At 39.2% G+C, this 18689-nt stretch overlaps 2 protein-coding genes across 2 annotated transcripts in view; both read right to left on the bottom strand.

The window, feature by feature from the left end:
* Window positions 1-5534: 5534 nt before the first annotated feature.
* Window positions 5535-10526, bottom strand: LOC137073741 (B-cell receptor CD22-like). The gene is made up of 8 exons (XM_067442448.1): window positions 10163-10526; window positions 9035-9379; window positions 8688-8936; window positions 8123-8380; window positions 7771-8013; window positions 7594-7687; window positions 7463-7508; window positions 5535-5792 (listed from the first exon to the last, which is right to left on the bottom strand). The coding sequence occupies exons 1-8, from the start codon at window positions 10230-10232 to the stop codon at window positions 5535-5537; spliced, it is 1563 nt and encodes a 520-aa protein (XP_067298549.1). The 5' UTR covers window positions 10233-10526.
* Window positions 10527-17760: 7234 nt separating this feature from the next.
* The window catches only part of LOC137073740 (sialoadhesin-like), a 39478-nt gene continuing 38549 nt past the window's right edge, over window positions 17761-18689 (bottom strand). The window contains exon 18 of the mRNA XM_067442447.1: window positions 17761-18021. Within this exon, the coding sequence (XP_067298548.1) occupies window positions 17761-18021 (261 nt within the window). The remainder of the gene's footprint in view (window positions 18022-18689) is intronic.

Below are 18689 nucleotides of genomic sequence, written 5' to 3'. Positions count from 1 at the left end.
TGTGCTGGCTGTGTGGCCAGAGCAGGAGGGATTGCTCAATGTATGAATCTGACCAATTGATTTTTTCAGCCAAACTGACTAAGGGCCCTATTTTAACGATCTGAAACGCAAGTGTCAAAGCGCGAAGCGCAAGTAACTTTGTGGGCGGGTCTCGGCGCTGTTGCTATTTTCCCGGCGGGATAAATGGCTCTTGCGCCCGGCGCAAATCTAAAATGGGTTGGTCTGAAGTAGCTTCATTATTCATAGGTGTGGTTTGGGCGTAACGTGAATAAACCAATCAGAGCGTCATCCAACATTCCCTTTAAAAGCAGCTGCGCAAGTTCCATTATGGATCGCTATTATTATGGCGTATTTACCAGGCGCACGCCAGGAGCGGTTCACAGCCGAGGAGACTGATGTTCTTTAAGAGCAGCCCTTACGAAACAAAAATATATTGCAGTATATCGGAAAATTTTATGCAATACATTAGGCAATATATTCACATATATGGGAATTAATATTTATATTTTTCAATATATTGCAATATATTGAAAGCGGCAATCATTTGTATATTTTGCAATATATTACATGAATATATAATATATTTTATAACACCATCAATATATTATTCCATATATTTACAATATATTAAAATATATTTCAAGTAATATATTGGTAAATATATTTTCCTTTCGTAAGGGAGTGAAAGACAGAGAAGTTGTGTTGTATGGGGATGGGAGAAACCCACCCGAAATAGCGTCGGTTAAACAGTTTTTTCAGTTTTTCAGTCGATTTTTTTTTCCTGGTTCTTGACAGACAAACCAATTGGTCAGATGTCCTTATATTCATATATGTCTTGCCACTATTGGGCAAACAGGTCTGATCCTTAATTACTACAATTAGCCTGAATAATTTGTAAGCTAGATTTATGCCTATTTTTTCACATCTTCGTGGCACACCAAAATGTGTTAATATTTTTTTTAGTGTAACAATTTATGATTTGCAAAAATAACTGTTGCATCTGTGTAGATTACATGAGCAAAGTGTATGCGCGTTGTGCACGCTATACATTATGGTCAAGCATGCGCCCTTAAAATAGCATAATGAACAACGCGCAACGCGCCGCTGACTTTAGACCAGGTTTTTTCTGGTCAGTGGCGCAATTGTTTAATGGAACAGCAAAATAGCTCCAGGGATTGTTTGCGCCGGAACACGCCTCCTTTTTTGCGCTGAACCGCCCAGGGAGCGCAAGTTCATTCACTAGTTTAGCGACGTGCTTCTGTGGAGGGAAAAGCGCGCTTTGCGCGGGTGCAGGATAGGGCCCTAAATGTCACCGGTGGAAAGTCCAGGTTCAGAAGATAAAAAGTCCTGCTCTGTATTTTGTTCCAAACACCTGGATTTATCATGAGCATGTTTCTGTGTACTATTTCAAAAAACGTATCTATTTCATTTACGTACGACAAATATGAATCACATTAAGTTTATTAGTTTGTTTCTGTTAAAGCCAAATGGATGAAAAGCTGTTGTAATCCAAATGGATGAAACAATTTTATGTAATTCAAATTCATACATTTTAAAGGAACACTCCACTCCACTTTCGAATCCATTCAGCTGATCTCCGGATCTAGCAGTAGCACTTTTAGCGTAGCTTAGCATAGATCCTTGAATCTGATTAGACCATTGTGCATGTAGCACAAACATGACTAAAAACTTTCAACATTTTTCCTATGTAAACCTGGGCTCTTCTGTAGTTACAGCATGTACTGAGACTGACAGAAAATGAAAATTTGTGATTTTCTAGACCAATATAGCTAGGAACTATACTCTCATTCCTGCGTAATAATCAAGGAACTCTGCTGTCAAACTATGGGTGCAGCGGCGCAATGATATTATGCAGCGCCTGAAAATAGGCTAACTTTCATCAGCGTAACCAGCGTGATAATCTGCTTGCACAGGGAGCGTGCTGAGGACTATTTTCAGGCGCTGTGCGTAATATCATGGTACTTTTCCAAATAATCAGTATTTACAATATATTTACAACCAGGCAAACAAACTGAAAAGGGCAGTCCAAATCAATGTCAGATATACTAGTTACGTTCCTCTGATACAAACAGTTAGTGATGGGACATCTGAAGCGAGGCTCCGGAGCTTGTGTCGAGCAAAAAGGGGCGTTCCAGATGAAGCCCCGATTCGAGGCTTGTATCGTTTCCGTGAAAATCACGTGACGATGACAAACGAGGCCTCGTTTTCTGCTGAATACGTCATTGCTTCATTCTGAGTATCGCTTTCAGATAAAAGTGGTTCGAAACCTCGCGCCTCTTGTGGGGTTTGCAGTAGGCATTTGCATTGGTGTTGAGGTGTTGGTTGTATGTAGTAGCGATATCATTATATATCATAGCTGTATTATATATTATATTATATTATTATACTTAGTTTAGTAGATTATTAGAGTAAATTATACATAGTTCAGTAGATTATTAGAGTAAATTAGCCTATATCTAGTTGTAATACCTATATATATAGCCTATATTAGTAGTAGGCCTAGTGTTATTATTAATATTATTATAAGACTAGACTGTATTAGGGAAAGCTTTTCCCATCCCTGTTGCAGTTTGCTGTTCCACAATTCCAGTCCCATAAGCACTGCACTCACAATAATTTATTTACAATCATTCTGGGCATTCACTGTCATCACTAACCCAAAGAACTACTGAATAGTTGAACACAAAGTTGTGTGTTTGTGTGAGTTGTGTGTACATAGGTTAATACAAGAAGAGTAAAATACTTTATTAATACACAGGCAAAAGAAAAAGGGTGTGCCCATACTATGGTAATTTGGTTGCTCAGGATGAATAGATTTGTGTGCGATGCATTGCTTTGCACAGCAGGTGTCACTAGGGAGCACACTGTTTCATGAGGCTTCAGGTAAATGAATCTTTTGGTGAACCAATGGGCTGGAAAGCCTCAGTGGTTCAGGAAGCCTCATTTGGCCATCACTACAAACAGTGTCATATTTAAACAAACAAACAAACAAACAAAACTCCCAGTTTCTAATATTCCTGACACAGTCAAACTTTTATAACACACAAAAAAATTACTGCATTACATAGGTCAAAAACTCTCTCAAAACACAAGATCTCTCAATCAATCTGGCTACAGGAAATGATGACAAGCTTTTTAAGAGACTGTGGACCAATCAGGATATAGCAGCAATCAGCCTGCAGGAACCAATCAGATGAACGTCCTGGACAGACACAGAGAGACTCACAACACGGAGCGGTCACAAAATGCAAAACATAGGGTTTTAACATCGGCCAAAACTTTATTCGTCTTAAAGAAGAATGTCATATACACATAGGATGACTTGATGACTTTTTTTGATTAATCATGGGATATTTTTCATTCATGTGTGAACTCCTTGAAGTCTTCCATAGTAACCCGTGGTGGTGAAGTGTTTTGAGTCAACGACAGCGGAGTAACACGTTAAGCATATAAGTAGTACTGGTCAAGAAAACTCATAGTACCCGGATGAGCGGTGTGTTATTCAATGTTGTGGTTGTTATCTGGGAATAACACACTGCTGGGATGCACAATTGACCAATCAGGATCAAGTATTACACAGAGCTGTGTTATAATCAGGTTTATTGAGGCATTGGCCGTAGTTAAAAAAATATACAAATTATACCCTGAAGAGGGAATTCTTCATAAAATACAGAAAACAAAACAACAACAACTAATGCATTTTAATTGTAATAAGCAGTGCAGATATCACTGGATTGTTTTCTTTAGATTATGCCAAAACAGTCTTTATTATTTAATATGCAACGAGTTACAAACTGCATAAATGTATTTACATAATTGTATAAATGACATTCTTTGGCTTGACTTCAGATGAGAGTGTGATTTATGAGATGTGATCAACATTGTTCAGATTGTGATTTTATTTCTCTCTTAAGTATTTGGATTAGTAAGCTTATGCCCAAAACTGAATACCAAAAATACTGATATATAATCCAGAGCAATATAGTATATGAATGACCAAAGTAATCTATATTAATAAATGATTCAACTTAAAAAGAGACAAATAAAAAAACCTTATTTGACGTCTGAACACCGGCTTCATGACGGTCTGTCACTCACTTGACGCTGCTGTAGATCACTGAGGGCTCTTCCACAGTTTGAACAGTTGATCGCCTAAAACACAAATAAAAAATAAATACAAAGTTACAGCTGATATGATCTGTGCTGGTTAAACTGGTGCTAGTTAAACTGGTGCTGGTTAAACTGGTGCTGGTTAAGTATGTGCTGGTTAAGTTGGTGCTGGTTAAGTTGGTGCTGGTTAAGTCTGTGCTGGTTAAGTTGGTGCTGGTTAAGTCGGTGCTGGTTAAGTCTGTGCTGGTTAAGTTGGTGCTGGTTAAGTTGGTGCTGGTTAAGTCTGTGCTGGTTAAGTTGGTGCTGGTTAAGTCGGTGCTGGTTAAGTCTGTGCTGGTTAAGTTGGTGCTGGTTAAGTCTGTGCTGGTTAAGTCTGTGCTGGTTAAGTTGGTGCTGGATAAGTTGGTGCTGGCTAAGTCTGTGCTGGTTAAGTTGGTGCTGGTTAAGTCTGTGCTGGTTAAGTTTGTGCTGGTTAAGTCTGTGCTGGTTAAGTTGGTGCTGGTTAAGTCTGTGCTGGTTAAGTTGGTGCTGGTTAAGTTGGTGCTGGTTAAGTCTGTGCTGGTTAAGTTGGTGCTGGTTAAGTCTGTGCTGGTTAAGTTGGTGCTGGTTAAGTTGGTGCTGGTTAAGTTGGTGCTGGTTAAGTTGGTGCTGGCTAAAGATGGTGCTGGTTAAGTTTGTACTGCTTAAACTGGTTTTGGTTAAGTCTGTGCTGGTTAAGTCTGTGCTGGTTAAGTTGGTGCTGGTTAAGTTGGTGCTGGTTAAGTTGGTGCTGGTTAAGTCTGTGCTGGTTAAGTCTGTGCTGGTTAAGTTGGTGCTGGTTAAGTTGGTGCTGGTTAAGTTGGTGCTGGTTAAGTCTGTGCTGGTTAAGTCTGTGCTGGTTAAGTTTGTGCTGGTTAAGTCTGTGCTGGTTAGGTTGGTGCTGGTTAAGTCTGTGCTAGTTAAGTCTGTGCTGGTTAAGTCTGTGCTGGTTAAGTTGGTGCCAGTTAAGTTGGTGCTGGTTAAGTCTGTGCTGGTTAAGTCTGTGCTGGTTAAGTCTGTGCTGGTTAAGTCTGTGCTGGTTAAGTCTGTGCTGGTTAAGTCTGTGCTGGTTAAGTCTGTGCTAGTTAAGTCTGTGCTGGTTAAGTCTGTGCTGGTTAAGTCTGTGCTGGTTAAGTTGGTGCCAGTTAAGTTGGTGCTGGTTAAGTCTGTGCTGGTTAAGTCTGTGCTGGTTAAGTCTGTGCTGGTTAAGTCTGTGCTGGTTAAGTTGGTGCTGGTTAAGTCTGTGCAGGTTAAGTTGGTGCTGGTTAAGTTTGTACTGCTTAAACAGGTTTTGGTTAAGTCTGTGCTGGTTAAGTCTGTGCTGGTTAAGTCTGTGCTGGTTAAGTCTGTGCTGGTTAAGTTGGTGCTGATAAAGTAGTTTTTTCTCACCTCATGGCATCATCAGGCTGATGAACTCTTATATCATCGTACTGACATTCATTCTCCTCTGCTCTCTTCTCTTTCTTTCTGTGATGTTGGACAGTTGCGTACTGGACCTCCTCAGTATCTCTGGATTCAGGAGTTTTTCCTCTGAATCTTCTGGGTTTCACACTGGCATACGGAGCGTCATTGGCTGAATCCGGTTCAGAAAGAGGCTCTTCATGGACTGAAACTCTCTGAGACACGCCAGAATAGAGATCATTCTGAAATACAAGAAAATACATAATTATTAATCATGATAAGTAAACCTGTAGATCTGAAGTTTATTTTCTCAGTCTAGAGCAGTTTGTGTTAAACTTTTGAGATCAAGTTCCACATCCCAGCAGGCAGAGTAAGTCAATGTGACGTCAGGAAGACTTTGGACTCCAACTTATCCAACGTCAGTCAGACGTCATATTTTGGTTGAAAATAAAAACCGGGTTGATGTCTAAACCCAACGTTTGTTTGATGTCAAGCTCCAACATCAGACAGATGTTTAATTTGGGGGGGGGGAAAGCACAATCATTTGAATATACTCCAGGGTTTCTACTGATACAAAGCCATATGCTAATCGCTGAAGTAACCCTTTAACATGGACTTCATCTCTCATGCACTGCTCACACGACCTGTCTCTATCGCACTCTTAGTTCGTCATCGTTAGCGGCCACTCTTAAAGGGGAAGTACACTTTTAGTGTCAGGGCTTTATATTGTAATTCCACCCGATTATATAATATTTAAAAAACTATAAAAAAAGGGTGAAATGTGCGGTTCATCACATTCATGTTCAGCACATTCAATCTCTGAAGATCTCAGCAGAGGATTACAAAAACCACAAACAGCATTACCAGCTTCACACATTACTAACCAGACTGACTTTATTTCTGTCAGACGACTACAGAAGCTCTTATTGAGAATTAACAGAGGTTTAGATGTTGATGTTTTAAGTCACCATTATGGTGATTAGTGTTTGCTTTAGTTGGGTAGCGTGACTTAACTTTTTAACATTAGTTGTTCTCTTGCTGCTGTGACTGTGTTTGTTAAGGCAAGAAGAGCAAGATAAAATATGATCAGATGATTTTGTTTTACTTGATGATTAAGATATGATCATCATATAGGGGTCTATTTTACTGACGTCATCCAGAATCTAATCTTTTTAAATATGATAATTTTCTATTATTAATTATAGCAAGCCTGTAATTCTGCCTGTTAATAGCCTTCATCATCGAATAGTTGATATAATCTGAACAGAATTTCTCTTGCAGTTTTTGCCATACCAATCACAGTTACAGCAGCAAGAGATAAACTAATGTTAAAGGTCAAGAGTCAAACTACCCAACTAAAGCAAACACTGATCTCCATAATGGTGACCCGATGTAAATAAAACATTAACATCTAAACCTCTGTTAATTCTCAATAAGAGCTTCTGTAGACGCCTGACAGAAATAAAGTCAGTCTGGATAGTAATGTGTGAAGCTGGTAATAAGTGTACTTTTTTGGAGGGAGATTTTTTCCAACCAAAATTCAGTGTCTTACTGACGAGTCTACATCCTTCAGAGATATTTCACTGATTCACGCTGGATTGTAGGAGAAGAAAAGGACAGAATGAGTATCTGAAGTAAAATAATCACTGCTGATGTAAAGATACTAATGATTATCAATCATATATTTGAATGAAACCATATAATGTGTCACACCACCTGAGGGCGCTGTACATACAGTTTGAGAGAGAAATATTAGTTTTTGCTTCATTCTTTTGATAAAGACTTTGATAATGTTAGTTCATATAATTATATAGTTCCCATCAGTGTCTTCAGTTTCAGTCTGAAACACAGATAACGGCTGATCGGTTGATGTTCTGCTTCTGTAAAGTCGTGTTGTGTCTGGATGATTTACCTCTTTCACTGTGAGATCTTCAGGTTTAACACTCCTCCGTTTCTTCCTGTTGTACAGATACAAAAATACGAATGCTGTTTTTAAAGAGTTTCTTCAATATCAGACCAAATGTATTTTTTTATTGTTCTTACAATTTAAACAGGATGATGAAGATGATAATGATGAAGAATAATCCTCCAGATGCCGCTGTGATCACGATCACATTCCTACCAGCACCATGATGAACTGAAAGAGGAAGATCCTCATGATTAACTCTCCAAACTGATGAATGATGTGAAGATACAGGAGTGTGTTAATAAAAGCTTCACCTGTGACAGTTACAGCGTCTGATCTCTGAGATCCATGTTGATTGTGAGCCTGACAGTAGAAGCGTCCACTCTGTAGTGCACTGAAACTCTGTCCAGATCCAACAGCTGAGGCTTCATTCTCCTTAAACCAGCTGAAGTTCAGAGCAGGAGGGTTTGAATCACTGCTGCAGCTCAGAGTCACTGAATCTCCCTCCACTATTACACCAGATCCACTCATCAACACTGAGACGCTCCTGGGAGGATCTAATAACAATCACCAAATTATTTCACTTAATTTATTTTTTTTAAATTACTAATAAGAACTGAAATGTTCAAAACAGAGAATTAGCATCTTGTTTTATAATAAACTCACACATGACGTTTAAAGTCACAGTATCAGAGTATTTCTCTCCATGTTCATTGATGGACTTGCACTTGTATTCTCCACTGTCATCAGATCTGATCTTTGAGATGCTGTAGATTCTTCCAGATCCTACAATCGTTCCTCCTTTAAACCAGCTGAAGTTCAGAGCAGGAGGGTTTGAATCACTGCTGCAGCTCAGAGTCACTGAATCTCCCTCCACTATTACACCAGATGGACTGATGGACACTGAGACACTCCTGGGTGAGTCTAAAGGTTCAGTATATACAATTAAAATAATTGATGAAAACAATCATATTTGTCTTTGAAACTTTTACAAAATCTAATTCTCCATTGTGATACGTGATATATGATATTAAATGATACATTTTTTTGTCGTTTTTCCCTTTTCCATTGTTGCACTTTGAGAGTCTTCAAAATGAAAAGTGCGTTATAAATAAAATCAATTATTATTATTATTATTATTATTATTATTATTATTATTATTATTATTATTATATGATATATGTGAATACACTAACTCGAGAGGTCAAAATATGAATGAAACTATACTCACACATGACATTGAGATGAACATCAGGCGATGTGTGAGTGTGTCCGTGTACAGCACAGCTATATCTGCCTGCATCCTCTCTTCTGACTGACTGCAGCAGGAGTTCATTGTTTCCGTCTCTTCTCTCAGGTAATGGCTGTGAGTTTCTGGACCAGATGAATGTTGCTCTGTCAGTCAGAGTGCAGCTGCTTTTACATGTCAGACGGACTGAATCTCCCTCTGTCACTCTCTCAGGAGACTCCACCTGAAGATCTGAACACAACACACACATTATATCTAGTGCTGCTGTCATACACTGATTATTATTCAACATAATGCACAGAAGAAGAGATAAACCTCATGAAACTCACCTGTGACATTAAGAATCACTCCAGGATGACCAATCCATTTTCCTTTATCAGTGATGAATCTGAAATAGTACTCGTGTGAATCGTTCAGTGTCACATGACTCAGTCTGACGGTGCAGCTCTGCTGTTTATCTCCCAGATACTGAAGCCTCTGACTGTATTCAGTGTCATTAGACAGATCTGGAAACTCTTCAGTTTCGTTTTTATCTTTTGTTTTGGTCCAGAACGTTTTCTCGATCTGATATCCAGTAGGGTATGTATAAGAGCAGCTCATTATCACTGTTGAGTCCTTTAGTGCACAGATGTGTGAAGGACTGTAACTCACACCCCAACCAGCACTAGAAACCCCTGAAACACAGAATTCATCACATTATGAACATGTTTTATTATCAGATACAATGGACCACTGAAAACTTCATATCTTTACAGCGACTCATGACAGGAAATATAAGCTCATCTTCTCAGAATCTATTGAGTGATAAATGATCTCATTACTTCATGAGCTTTGATGGAGGATGTTGCAGAAATAAACACAGAAACAGAAGTGAGAAAACAGACGTCAGTCACGAACAACAGCTCTATCAAATAATCAAACACACGACTATAAAGAAAATAATCAATGATGTTTTAAATGGGTTTCAAACCCATTTTAATGGTTTAAAGTGTTATTAATAAATTAAGTATTAGTTAAATAATAAAGTTTTTATTTTATTTTATTTATTTTTTAACACCGCCTATTAGTTAATATATCAGCTCTGTGATCTTCTATATGCTAGCAAAAAGTCTTCTAACATCGTCTTCTGAGAAAACAAGCCAAAAATATTGATGGCGATAGACTGATGTTTGACCAATCAAATGCTCTGATGAGTGAGAAAGCCCCTCCCCTAAACCACCGGACACTGACTAGCAAGAAATTAGCAATTCATGTTCGAAACTGACGTCACTAAAAACTATTGGATATTTATAAAACGGACAAGCCCATTGACATCTCTCACTCAAACTTCCTGATTCAAAAGGAAACGCATCAATATAGCACAGAAAACTGATCATTAATCATCATTATGGGGTCTTTGACAATAAAATGCAATAAAACATCAGAGTGTTTGTAATGTGAATGTAACAGAGACTCACCGAGAATCATGAGCAGAAAGATCAGAGGAAGAGGAGGAGCCATTCTGACCGACATCAGCATAAAATACATCTATAATACAGCATTAAACATCACTCATATACTCATAAACAGTGTGTGTTCATCACCCTAAACAGCTCTTAGTGTTAGTGAGATCTTTGCACATCTGGAGATTATTAATGCTCAACATCAGTGTGTGTGAATGAACTGATCATTAGATGAACAGAAGATATTTCTCATGTCAGGAATCATGTGTTATATGAGCTTCATCTATAGAAATAATCATCAGTTTTCATTTAAGTAAGAGTGTGTTTGTCTTACCGTGTTGAAGCTCATCAGATCAACAGCAACTGAACGACTGACGGTTTAACACACGCTCTTTTAGCTTCAGGCTGATGGACTTTGTGTGGTTAACACTGATATTTAAAGCCCAGTGGTGGAAAATAACACTGTGGTTAACACTGACATTTTTACAACTGTTTTTTTTTTAAAGCACCGTCCTTCAGATGAAACGTTAAACCGAGGTCCTGACTCTCTGTGATCATTAAAAATCCCAGGATGTCCTTCGATAAAGAGAGCTTTGAGTGCCTAGAAAATTGCTATATAAATGAAACAAATTATTATTAAATATAATTAATTAATAATTGTTAGAGCATCTAACTCTCATGCCGGCAGACCCGGGTTCAAGTCCAGCTTGGACTGGGCGGTTCAAACAGGAGACTAGTTACACAACCATATATTAATAGATATTTCACACTTATTATGAAGGCTAAAAGTTGATGTTCCCTTTCAATACGGTTCACTCGTATTACATCTGTAACTGACTATCATGGGGAAAACCCTTTTTTTTCCTTCAGAAAACTGAAGCCTGATTGGTGTATGTCTAATCCTCTGATGAGATCTTCAGAGATGTAATGTCTTCTTTTATCTTCAGTTGATTTCATCTAAAGCTGTGGCTGAAGTCAGTTGTAGTTCTTGTGTTTCTCTGTCCTTCAGTGATTCTGCTCATTATCACGTCAAGAACGTTCAGTTATCACTCAATTAATTATCTCATTAATCCTATTACCATAAACTGATGCAGTGTTACATTGAACTGTCTGTAGTGTGCACACTGAATAGTGTTCATTTCATCTGGGCTAACCCATGTGGGACCTCCATGTAAACTGAGGACAAAACTGTCTGTTAGAGTCCAGATCAAACCCATCTGGCTCCACATGGCTGTGCTGGCTGTGTGGCCAGAGCAGGAGGGATTGCTCAATGTATGAATCTGACCAATTGATTTTTTCAGCCAAACTGACTAAGGGCCCTATTTTAACGATCTGAAACGCAAGTGTCAAAGCGCGAAGCGCAAGTAACTTTGTGGGCGGGTCTCGGCGCTGTTGCTATTTTCCCGGCGGGATAAATGGCTCTTGCGCCCGGCGCAAATCTAAAATGGGTTGGTCTGAAGTAGCTTCATTATTCATAGGTGTGGTTTGGGCGTAACGTGAATAAACCAATCAGAGCGTCATCCAACATTCCCTTTAAAAGCAGCTGCGCAAGTTTTATTATTGCAATTATTATGGCGTATTTACCAGGCGCACGCCAGAGCGGTTCACAGCCGAGGAGACTGATGTTCTTTAAGAGCAGCCCTTACGAAACAAAAATATATTGCAGTATATCGGAAAATTTTATGCAATACATTAGGCAATATATTCACATATATGGGAATTAATATTTATATTTTTCAATATATTGCAATATATTGAAAGCGGCAATCATTTGTATATTTTGCAATATATTACATGAATATATAATATATTTTATAACACCATCAATATATTATTCCATATATTTACAATATATTAAAATATATTTCAAGTAATATATTGGTAAATATATTTTCCTTTCGTAAGGGAGTGAAAGACAGAGAAGTTGTGTTGTATGGGGATGGGAGAAACCCACCCAAAATAGCGTCGATTAAACAGTTTTTTCAGTTTTTCAGTCGATTTTTTTTTCCTGGTTCTTGACGGACAAACCAATTGGTCAGATGTCCTTAAATTCATATATGTCTTGCCACTATTGGGCAAACAGGTCTGATCCTTAATTACTACAATTAGCCTGAATAATTTGTAAGCTAGATTTATGCCTATTGTTTCACATCTTCGTGGCACTGCAAAATGTGTTAATATTTTTTTTAGTGTAACAATTTATGATTTGCAAAAATAACTGTTGCATCTGTGTAGATTTCATGAGCAAAGTGTATGCGCGTTGTGCACGCTATACATTATGGTCAAGCATGCGCCCTTAAAATAGCATAATGAACAACGCGCAACGCGCCGCTGACTTTAGACCAGGTTTTTTCTGGTCAGTGGCGCAATTGTTTAATGGAACAGCAAAATAGCTCCAGGGATTGTTTGTGCCGGAACACGCCTCCTTTTTTGCGCTGAACCGCCCAGGGAGCGCAAGTTCATTCACTAGTTTAGCGACGTGCTTCTGTGGAGGGAAAAGCGCGCTTTGCGCGGGTGCAGGATAGGGCCCTAAATGTCACCGGTGGAAAGTCCAGGTTCAGAAGATAAAAAGTCCTGCTCTGTATTTTGTTCCAAACACCTGGATTTATCATGAGCATGTTTCTGTGTACTATTTCAAAAAACGTATCTATTTCATTTACGTACGACAAATATGAATCACATTAAGTTTATTAGTTTGTTTCTGTTAAAGCCAAATGGATGAAAAGCTGTTGTAATCCAAATGGATGAAACAATTTTATGTAATTCAAATTCATACATTTTAAAGGAACACTCCACTCCACTTTCGAATCCATTCAGCTGATCTCCGGATCTAGCAGTAGCACTTTTAGCGTAGCTTAGCATAGATCCTTGAATCTGATTAGACCATTGTGCATGTAGCACAAACATGACTAAAGACTTTCAACATTTTTCCTATGTAAACCTGGGCTCTTCTGTAGTTACAGCATGTACTAAGACGGACAGAAAATGAAAATTTGCGATTTTCTAGACCAATATAGCTAGGAACTATACTCTCATTCCTGCGTAATAATCAAGGAACTCTGCTGTCATACTATGGGTGCAGCGGTGCAATGATATTATGCAGCGCCTGAAAATAGGCTAACTCTCATCAGCGTAACCAGCGTGATAATCTGCTTGCACAGGGAGCGTGCTGAGGACTATTTTCAGGCGCTGTGCGTAATATCATGGTACTTTTCCAAATAATCAGTATTTACAATATATTTACAACCAGGCAAACAAACTGAAAAGGGCAGTCCAAATCAATGTCAGAAAATAGGCAAAGGGTCAGATATACTAGTTACGTTCCTCTGATACAAACAGTTAGTGATGGGACATCTGAAGCGAGGCTCCGGAGCTTCTGTCGAGCAAAAAGGGGCGTTCCAGATGAAGCCCCGATTCGAGGCTTGTATCGTTTCCGTGAAAATCACGTGACGATGACAAACGAGGCCTCGTTTTCTGCTGAATACGTCATTGCTTCATTCTGAGTATCGCTTTCGGATAAAAGTGGTTCGAAACCTCGCGGCTCTTGTGGGGTTTGCAGTAGGCATTTGCATTGGTGTTGGTTGTATGTAGTAGCGATATCATTATATATCATAGCTGTATTATATATTATATTACATTATACTTAGTTTAGTAGATTATTAGAGTAAATTATACATAGTTCAGTAGATTATTAGAGTAAATTAGCCTATATCTAGTTGTAATACCTATACCTATAAGACTAGACTGTATTAGGGAAAGCTTTTTCCATCCCAGTTGCAGTTTGCTGTTCCACAATTCCAGTCCCATAAGCACTGCACTCACAATAATTTATTTACAATCATTCTGGGCATTCACTCATCACTAACCCAAAGATCTACTGAATAGTTGAACACAAAGTTGTGTGTTTGTGTGAGTTGTGTGTGCATAGGTTAATACAAGCAGAGTAAAGTACTTTATTAATACACAGGCAATAGAAAAAGGGTGTGCCCACACTATGGTAATTTGGTTGCTCAGGATGAATAGATTTGTGTGCGATGCATTGCTTTGCACAGCAGGTGTCACTAGGGAGCACACTGTTTCATGAGGCTTCAGGTAAATGAACCTTTTGGTGAACCAATGGGCTGGAAAGCCTCAGTGGTTCAGGAAGCCTCATTTGGCCATCACTACAAACAGTGTCATATTTAAACAAACAAACAAACAAACAAAACTCCCAGTTTCTAATATTCCTGACACAGTCAAACTTTTATAACACACAAAAAAACTCTGCATTACATTGGTCAAAACTCTCTCAAAACACAAGATCTCTCAATCAATCTGGCTACAGGAAATGACGACAAGCTTTTTAAGAGACTGTGGACCAATCAGGATATAGCAGCAATCAGCCTGCAGGAACCAATCAGATGAACGTCCTGGACAGACACAGAGAGACTCACAACACGGAGCGGTCACAAAATGCAAAACATAGGGTTTTAACATCGGCCAAAACTTTATTCGTCTTAAAGAAGAATGTCATATACACATAGGATGACTTGATGACTTTTTTTGATTAATCATGGGATATTTTTCATTCATGTGTGAACGCCTTGAAGTCTTCCATAGTAACCCGTGGTGGTGAAGTGTTTTGAGTCAACGACAGCGGAGTAACACGTTAAGCATATAAGTAGTACTGGTCAAGAAAACTCATAGTACCCGGATGAGCGGTGTGTTATTCAATGTTGCGGTTGTTATCTGGGAATAACACACTGCTGGGATGCACAATTGACCAATCAGGATCAAGTATTACACAGAGCTGTGTTATAATCAGGTTTATTGAGGCATTGGCCCTAGTTAAAAAAATATACAAATTATACCCTGAAGAGGGAATTCTTCATAAAATACAGAAAACAAAACAACAACAACTAATGCATTTTAATTGTAATAAGCAGTGCAGATATCACTGGATTGTTTTCTTTAGATTATGCCAAAACTGTCTTTATTATTTAATATGAGTTACAAACTGCATAATTGTATAAATGACATTCTTTGGCTTGACTTCAGATGAGAGTGTGATTTATGAGATGTGATCAACATTGTTCAGATTGTGATTTTATTTCTCTCTGAAGTATTTGGATTAGTAAGCTTATGCCCAAAACTGAATACCAAAAATATTGATATATAATACAGAGCAATATAGTATATGAATGACCAAAGTAATCTATATTAATAAATGATTCAACTTAAAAAGAGACAAATAAAAAAAACCTTCTTTGACGTCTGAACACCGGCTTCATGACGGTCTGTCACTCACTTGACGCTGCTGTAGATCACTGAGGGCTCTTCCACAGTTTGAACAGTTGATCGCCTAAAACACAAATCAAAAATAAATACAAAGTTACAGCTGATATGATCTGTGCAGGTTAAACTGGTGCTAGTTAAACTGGTGCTGGTTAAACTGGTGCTGGTTAAGTTTGTACTGGTTAAACTGGTGCTGGTTAAACTGGTGCTGGTTAAACTGGTGCTGGTTAAGTTGGTGCTGGTTAAGTTGGTGCTGGTTAAACTGGTGCTGGTTAAAGCTGGTGCTGGTTAAACTGGTGCTGGTTAAACTGGTGCTGGTTAAACTGGTGCTGGTTAAGTTGGTGCTGGTTAAACTGGTGCTGGTTAAGTTTGTACTGTTTAAACTGGTACTGGTTAAAGCTGGTGCTAGTTAAACTGGTGCTGGTTAAGTCTGTGCTGGTTAAACTGGTGCTGGATAAACTGGTGCTGGTTAAACTGGTGCTGGTTAAGCTGGTACAGGTTCAAGCTGGTGCTGGTTAAGTTGGTACAGGTTAAAGATAGTGCTGGTTAAGTTGGTATAGGTTAAAGATAGTGCTGGTTAAGTTAGTACAGGTTAAAGATAGTGCTGGTTAAGCTGGTACAGGTTAAAGCTGGTGCTGGTTAAGCTGGTGCTAGTTAAATTGGTGCTGGTTAAGGTGGTGCTGGTTAAACTGGTGCTGGATAAACTGGTGCTGGTTAAGCTGGTACAGGTTAAAACTGGTGCTTTTTAAAGATAGTGCTGGTTACGTTGGTACTAGTTAAACTGGTGCCGGTTAATTTTGTACTGTTTAAACTGGTACTGGTTAAGCTGGTGATGGTAAAGTTGGTGCTGGTTAAGTTGGTACTGGTTAAGTTGGTGCTGGTTAAGTTGGTACTGGTTAAAGCTGGTACTGGTTAAGTTGGTGCTGGTTAAGATAGTGCTGGTTAAGTTGGTGTTGGTTACGCTGGTGCTGGCTAAAGATGGTGCTGGTTAAGTTTGTACTGCTTAAACTGGTTTTGGTTAAGTCTGTGCTGGTTAAGTCTGTGCTGGTTAAATTGGTGATGGTTAAGTCTGTGCTGGTTAAGTCTGTGCTGGTTAAGTTGGTGCTGGTTAAGTCTGTGCTGGTTAAGTCTGTGCTGGTTAAGTTGGTGCTGGTTAAGTTGGTGCTGGTTAAGTCTGTTCTGGTTAAGTTGGTGCTGGTTAAGTTGGTGATGGTTAAGTCTGTGCTGGTTAAGTCTGTGCTGGTTAAGTTGGTGCTGGTTAAGTCTGTGCTGGTTAAGTCTGTGCTGGTTAAGTTGGTGCTGGTTAAGTCTGTGCTGTTTAAGTCTGTGCTGGTTAAGTTGGTGCTGGTTAAGTCTGTGCTGTTTAAGTCTGTGCTGGTTAAGTCTGTGCTGGTTAAGTTGGTGCTGGTTAAGTCTGTGCTGTTTAAGTCTGTGCTGGTTAAGTTGGTGCTGGTTAAGTTGGTGCTGGTTAAGTCTGTGCTGGTTAAGTTGGTGCTGGTTAAGTTGGTGCTGGTTAAGTCTGTGCTGGTTAAGTCTGTGCTGGTTAAGTTGGTGCTGGTTAAGTTGGTGCTGGTTAAGTCTGTGCTGGTTAAGTTGGTGCTGGTTAAGTTGGTGCTGGTTAAGTCTGTGCTGGTTAAGTTGGTGCTGGTTAAGTCTGTGCTGGTTAAGTCTGTGCTGGTTAAGTTGATGCTGGTTAAGTTGGTGCTGGTTAAGTTGGTGATGGTTAAGTTGGTGCTGGTTAAGTTGGTGCTGGCTAAGTTGGTGCTGGTTAAGTCTGTGCTGGTTAAGTCTGTGCTGGTTAAGTTGTTGCTGGTTAAGTTGGTGCTGGTTAAGTTGGTGCTGGCTAAAGATGGTGCTGGTTAAGTTTGTACTGCTTAAACTGGTTTTGGTTAAGTCTGTGCTGGTTAAGTCTGTGCTGGTTAAGTCTGTGCTGGTTAAGTTGGTGCTGGTTAAGTCTGTGCTGGTTAAGTATGTGCTGGTTAAGTTGGTGCTGGTTAAGTCTGTGCTGGTTAAGATGATGCTGGTTAAGTCTGTGCTGGTTAAGTTGGTGCTGGTTAAGTCTGTGCTGGTTAAGTCTGTGCTGGTTAAGTTGGTGCCAGTTAAGTTGGTGCTGGTTAAGTCTGTGCTGGTTAAGTTGGTGCTGGTTAAGTCTGTGCTGGTTAAGTCTGTGCTGGTTAAGTTGGTGCTGGTTAAGTCTGTGCTGGTTAAGTCTGTGCTGGTTAAGTCTGTGCTGGTTAAGTCTATGCTGGTTAAGTTGGTGCTGGTTAAGTCTGTGCTGGTTAAGTCTGTGCTGGTTAAGTTGGTGGTGATTAAGTTGGTGCTGATAAAGTAGTTTTTTCTCACCTCATGGCATCATCAGGCTGATAAACTCTTATATCATCATACACACATTCATTCTCCTCTGCTCTCTTCTTCTCTTTCTTTCTGTGATGTTGGACAGTTGCGTACTGGACCTCCTCAGTATCTCTGGATTCAGGAGTTTTTCCTCTGAATCTTCTGGGTTTCACAGTGGCATACGGAGCGTCATTGGCTGAATCCGGTTCAGAAAGAGGCTCTTCATGGACTGAAACTCTCTGAGACACGCCAGAATAGAGATCATTCTGAAATACAAGAAAATACATAATTATTAATCATGATAAGTAAACCTGTAGATCTGAAGTTTATTTTCTCAGTCTAGAGCAGTTTGTGTTAAACTTTTGAGATCAAGTGCCACATCCCAGCAGGCAGAGTAAGTCAATGTGACGTCAGGAAGACTTTGGACTCTAACTTATCCAACGTCAGTCAGACGTCATATTTTGGTTGAAAATAAAAACCGGGTTGATGTCTTAACCCAACGTTTGTTTGATGTCAAGCTCCAACATCAGACAGATGTTTAATTTGGGGGGGGGGAAGCACAATCATTTGAATATACTCCAGGGTTTCTACTGATACAAAGCCATATGCTAATCGCTGAAGTAACCCTTTAACATGGACTTCATCTCTCATGCACTGCTCACACGACCTGTCTCTACCGCACTCTTAGTTCGTCATCGTTAGCGGCCACTCTTAAAGGGGAAGTACACTTTTAGTGTCAGGGCTTTATATTCTAATTCCACCCGATTATATAATATTTAAAAAAACTATAAAAAAAGGGTGAAATGTGCGGTTCATCACATTCATGTTCAGCACATTCAATCTCTGAAGATCTCAGCAGAGGATTACAAAAACCACAAACAGCATTACCAGCTTCACACATTACTATCCAGACTGACTTTATTTCTGTCAGACG

This window comes from Pseudorasbora parva, chromosome 4 (assembly GCF_024679245.1).
Source record: "Pseudorasbora parva isolate DD20220531a chromosome 4, ASM2467924v1, whole genome shotgun sequence".
Taxonomy (NCBI): domain Eukaryota; kingdom Metazoa; phylum Chordata; class Actinopteri; order Cypriniformes; family Gobionidae; genus Pseudorasbora; species Pseudorasbora parva.
This window is presented reverse-complemented; position numbering and strand designations above follow the sequence as displayed.